Raw genomic sequence first — 5,225 nt, forward strand, 5'->3', positions numbered from 1 at the left:
ATTTAGGGGCTGGGGGCTCCCTCCTCGGAAGCTTGAATCCTGAAGGGCAGAAAGGAGGGGGGTATTTTTACCATAGCACACACTCCCCCCCAACACAGCCTCAGACAGAAAATAGTGACACACAGCGTCACGTAGGACATGAAGTCACACACACATATACACACACAACAGCCCTAGTGGCCCAGATACATCCGGGGAGCGCCACGCATACCCAGCCAGACAGTGGCTATAGGTCAGAGACCTGTACAAACCCACGGGGTCACCCCCAATGTCACACAATAACAAATAAACCCACAGGTACACTATTTTGTACACCCAATAAGATGTTACCTGTATGGTTACCTGTAACACACATGATTTTGCTACCAGAGATGCACACACACACGTGGCAATGACATCCATGCATGCAGTGTTACAACACATGGTATCATCTAAGCATGTCGCATGCTATGTCACACGGATGCCAGAACAAATGGACACAGGTTCTCTTGCAGAGCATGAAATACATAATATTGCACATTATCACGTGCAAGACTCATACAGGGATTGTCACACACAATCGCATGCTCAGACATGCCCAGCGTCACAGGGTGTTAAACCTACACACAGTAAATGCCACTCATGGACACTCACGGTGAATGTCACATGCAGACACAAGGACAGCATCTCATACAGACTTTGCCGCATAAAGACGTAGACACAGCTGGAGCAGAAATCATGCATCACACAGATTTACAGCACACACTGGCATATCCATCATGCACCAGTGACATCACACATTGGGTCATATAGACACACAAAAGTACAGGTTGTATCACACAAGTCAAACACAAGGACCGTCACACGTGATGCCACACTAGTGTGGATGTGCCCAGTGCTGAACTCACACACTGGGTGCCTGCCACATGTCTCGCACAGACCTAGACATACAGACACTCGGTGTCTCCAACAGTGTCACACAGACAACATGACTGTCACTCCGTGATGGAAACTATACCCCACATGGTCACACATGGCTCCCACGGGATGTCTTTCACATACACGTCCCAGCTGCATCCCCTCCATTCAATCTTGTATCCTCCTTGACTGTCTCCTCCTCTGAGCAGTTTTCTGGGGGCCCTTCCCAGAATGGGAGGGCGGCTGGTTGGGCTCACAAACTCCCTGGGCTGCGGCCTGGCACCTTTGCCTCTCCTTCCCTGCAGCTGCCGTACCAGTAACCGGAAAAGCCTCATCCTGACCAGCACGTCGCCCACGCTGCCGCGACCCCACTCCCCACTGCCTGGACACTTGGGTGAGACAGGTGGTGGGTGTGGACCAGACTGGAGGAGGCGTGGCCACAGGAGAGGGGTGTGTCCATGCCGCAGGAGGGAGGGCGGAGTCTGGACAGAGGATAGCGTGGTCAGTCCGCAGTGGCTGGCAGAATGAAGGGTCCATACCTGAGGGGCGTGGCTATGGCAGAGGAAGGCAGTATCGACCTGAAGGGGCTGGGCTAACTCCGTATCCAAAACACCTTCGGAAGGCGGGGCCACAGCGAAGGGGGCGTGGCCCACTCCCTCTGGGACTAGGCTAAAGAGGGAATAGCTGCAGCTTGCAGCCGCTTTGGGGATCAGGGAGTCTGATGGGGTTGCCACCAGCCCAGCCTGAAGACCCCCCTCTTTCCGACACAGGTAGCAGTCCCCTGGATAGCCCCCGCAACTTCTCCCCCAACACCCCCGCCCACTTCTCGTTTGCCTCTTCCCGAAGGTGAGTCCCTGTCTGCTGGGCCCCAGAACCCTGTCGGACCCTCTCCACCCACCGTCTGGGCTGCCATCTGTTCCCTTCCTAATTGGGCCTGAGTCAGGACCGGAGGGCTCCGCTGAGTGCCCCAAGGTTCCCGCGGGAACCAGCGCCCAGACTGGGGGGCGGGGCCTATAAGGGGGTGGGGCCAACCGCCTGTGCGAAATCCGGGGCGGGAGCGGGTTTCCTTCGCTGAGCAGCGGAAGCCCTGGGTCCGCCTCGCGCCCAGCGCTCCTGGCCAGGTGTTTCCATAGCAACAGGACGGGGGACAACAGAGAGGAAGTGCGCAAGCGCAGACTCCGCGGTGCCCTTCTAGGAACTCTGGATGCCCATTGTGGGGGAGGGCGCCTGGGGCTACTTCTTGAGCGCCCAAGGGGAGGAATCTCAGGTTTCCCTCTAGGGAGGGGGTGTCTGCGTGTTTCTGGAGTGTCTCTAAATGCATTTTCTGGGGCCTCTGGCAAAATTGGCGGAGGCCGAGAGATTCCTTGAATATTTGGGAGAGAAACTTCTGGGAGTCGCCAGTGTGTGTGGAGGGGTCTCTTTTTCTTTGAACTTGACTCATTCTAAAAGCGTTGTCCGAACACATGCTGTGTTCTGGGAGGTGAGCATAGGGGAACGACACCCCCTCTGTCCGCAGAGTTGAGTTGGGGTGGCCGGCCAGAGAACCAGGATTACTGCAAAGGCTGGTGAAGACTGTGGTGGGAGTCACAGGAGACTGTGAGGACAGAGGGCCTTTCCCTGGGGAGAGTGGAGGAATGAAAACCAGAAAATGGCTCCAAGATTGGGCCTAATGTGGTCACCTGCACGGAGGGTGGGCTGAGCAGGGCAGTGCCTGGAAGGAGGGAGGAGTCCAGTGTGCGGGAGTGTGTCCTTGTGACTGTGCCCTCGATGTATGCCAATGTGTGGGAGTGTAAGTTTGTGAGGTTGTGAATATGTGAAGCAGCTTGTGCCTACACATGTGTCCATGGGGAGTGTGTATCAGCATGTGAGCGTGAATGTGTGTGAGTGTGAATGTGGGTGTGTACCTGTAGGGTTGTCAATGTTTGTGAATGTGTGAGGGTATACACACCTCCCTGTGTGTCTCCATGTGAGTGCGTAATCTATGTGGGAGTGTGAATGAGCGTGTGGCTGTGTGAGAGTTTGAATGTGTGACAGTGCGTGAGGGTATCTTGAATGTATGTGTGAATGGGAAAGAGTAGAGAGAGTGTGTGTGAGGGAGTGTGTAGCTGTGTGTGTATTAGAATGCAAGTATTGGGGTTTTTGTAAGTGTCTGTGTGTATATGTGGCTGGATGCCTGATTTTTCAAGTGCAATTGTGTTAGGGTGGAAAAGTGTGATATTTGGGTCCAGGTATGGTTCACCTGTGAATGTGTGTGACTCAGTCCATGAGCACTAGTCACACTAACACTAGTGGGTGTGGCCAGGAGAGAGAGTGACTGATGGGAGAGCCTGTCTCAGTGTGTGCGTGTCTGAGAAGACCCAAGGGGTCTGCTTCTGTGAGCTTCCTCATGGGGGGTTCCTCTAGGGTTGATTTTTGGGGTCCACTGGGGTAACTTCTTTGAGTGGGCTGTTCTGGTCCTCCTTGGGATCCTTGCTGGGGACCAGTGTGGCCTGAGTATGGCAGGAGAGGAGGATTATGGGAAGGAGCAGAGGAGACTGGTGCCTGACTAGAAGACTTCCCCTTTACCTCCTTGACTTGGAGGGCCTCCGGGAATCTCAGAGCACAGATATACGCCCCCAACCCCTGCCCTGGCCCTGGCCGGTGGCTTCTCTCACAACCTGAGAAGTGGAGGGGACTGGTGGGACCTGGTAGCCTCTGAGCACCTTGGCTGGATTCCAGGGCGGACGGACGCCGTTGGTCTCTGGCTTCGCTCCCTTCGTCTGGCTATGGCACCAACACACCCAGCTCCACTGTCTCGGTGAGTGTCGTCTGGGTGGGCAGGGGATCCTCTAACCCAAAGGCCCACGCCCAGGCCAGCAGCTGGGCTGGCCTTATTGGGCGTTTTGGGTTTTTCTTGTCCTCGGAGAGTCACCTGTCCATCTATTAGTGAGTTGCAGGTCCCACCCTTCCACCCCCAGCCCTGTTCTCTACCCTCACTATAGCTTCTTGGGGATCCTATTCATCACCAACTTATTTTACAGATAATGACATGAAGCCATTTGCCAAATGTTCAAAGCTAGCCAAGGCGTGTCTGCCCTTTACCCAGAGCCCATTTGCTCACCCACTGCAATACCCAAAGTTCCTCTGTCCATCTGCCCCCTTTTCTACCTGTGTGTCTGGTTTGCTCATCCATCCACTGGAATGCTGTGGAGCAGATATTTAGCATGTGACTGTCATGTGGTGGGTGAGCTCTACAAGCTGAGCAGGGTCCAAGGATTCACAAAGCCCTCATGGAGGGAGATAGACCAGCAAGAAGGCATTTACAATGGGGGATTGGAGCTGTGATGGGAGTAGTGTAAGGGGAAGTGGTAGCAGAGTGGAGGCAACTGACTTAGCTAGGGGAGAGTCAAGTAGGCTTCCTGAAAGAGTTGGCATTGAAGCCAAGACGAAGGATCAGCAGGAATTTGGCAGGTGGAAGAAGGGAGGGAAGGGTGTTCAAGGAATGGGGAACAACAGAGAACTGGCCACATTGGGAAAGTTGAAAATAACCTTGTGCAGTTGGACTTTGGGTTGGAAGTAGAGGAGTCAAGGTGAGGCAGGCCAACACCCTGATTATGCGAGGGCCTGTTGGCCAGGGCAGGGAGGTGGATTTTATTCTAAATGTAGGGGGAAGTCATAGAAAGGCTTTTTTCCCCCTGTATTCTATTAAAATTTCAATCTGAACTATTTGAAATTGTGCTTTTGTAGGTCATAGATTATGTGCTTTTCAAAATTATTTTAGTAGATACTGATGGGGTAGAGAGTTTTAGGCAGGGGAGTGAGTGATGTGATGTTTAAAAAGAGCATTGTGGCCCTAGCCGGTTTGGCTCACTGAATAGAGCATTGGCCTGTGGCTGAAGGGTCCCAGGTTCGAATCCAGTCAGGGGCACAGGCCTGGGTTGCAGGCTCGATCCCCAGTAGGGGGTGTGCAGGAAGCAGCCGATCAATGATTTTGTCTCATCATTGATATTTCTAGCTCCCTCTCCCTCTCCCTTCCTCTCTGAAATCAATTTAAAAAATATTTTTTAAAAAGAGAATTCTGCCTACAGAATCAAGTGGATGTCCTTGTGTCTCTCCACTGATATCTGTGGGTCTGTGTTTGCCCTGACTGCATGCCAAGCCCTGACCAAGGACCAAGCAGAGCCAATCACTGTCCTCAAGCAGAGCAGCCAGTAATCTACACTAATAAAAGAGAAACATGGTAATTAGCGTACGACCGCTACCCTTCCCATTGGCTAATCAGCATATCCTTATGCAAATTAACTGTCAGCCAAGATGGCGGCTGGCAGCCATGCACTGAAGCAAACAGG

General features: G+C 53.2%; 1 protein-coding gene across 1 annotated transcript in view; it reads left to right on the forward strand.

Annotated features, from left to right (window-relative positions):
* The window catches only part of MAST1 (microtubule associated serine/threonine kinase 1), a 43,914-nt gene that overhangs the window by 14,680 nt on the left and 24,009 nt on the right, over nucleotides 1-5,225 (forward strand). The window contains exons 5-7 of the mRNA XM_005881607.2: nucleotides 1,203-1,291; nucleotides 1,668-1,743; nucleotides 3,616-3,694. Of these exons, the coding sequence (XP_005881669.1) occupies nucleotides 1,203-1,291; nucleotides 1,668-1,743; nucleotides 3,616-3,694 (244 nt within the window). The remainder of the gene's footprint in view (nucleotides 1-1,202; nucleotides 1,292-1,667; nucleotides 1,744-3,615; nucleotides 3,695-5,225) is intronic.

This window comes from Myotis brandtii, unplaced genomic scaffold, assembly GCF_000412655.1.
Source record: "Myotis brandtii unplaced genomic scaffold, ASM41265v1 scaffold680, whole genome shotgun sequence".
Taxonomy (NCBI): Eukaryota; Metazoa; Chordata; class Mammalia; order Chiroptera; family Vespertilionidae; genus Myotis; species Myotis brandtii.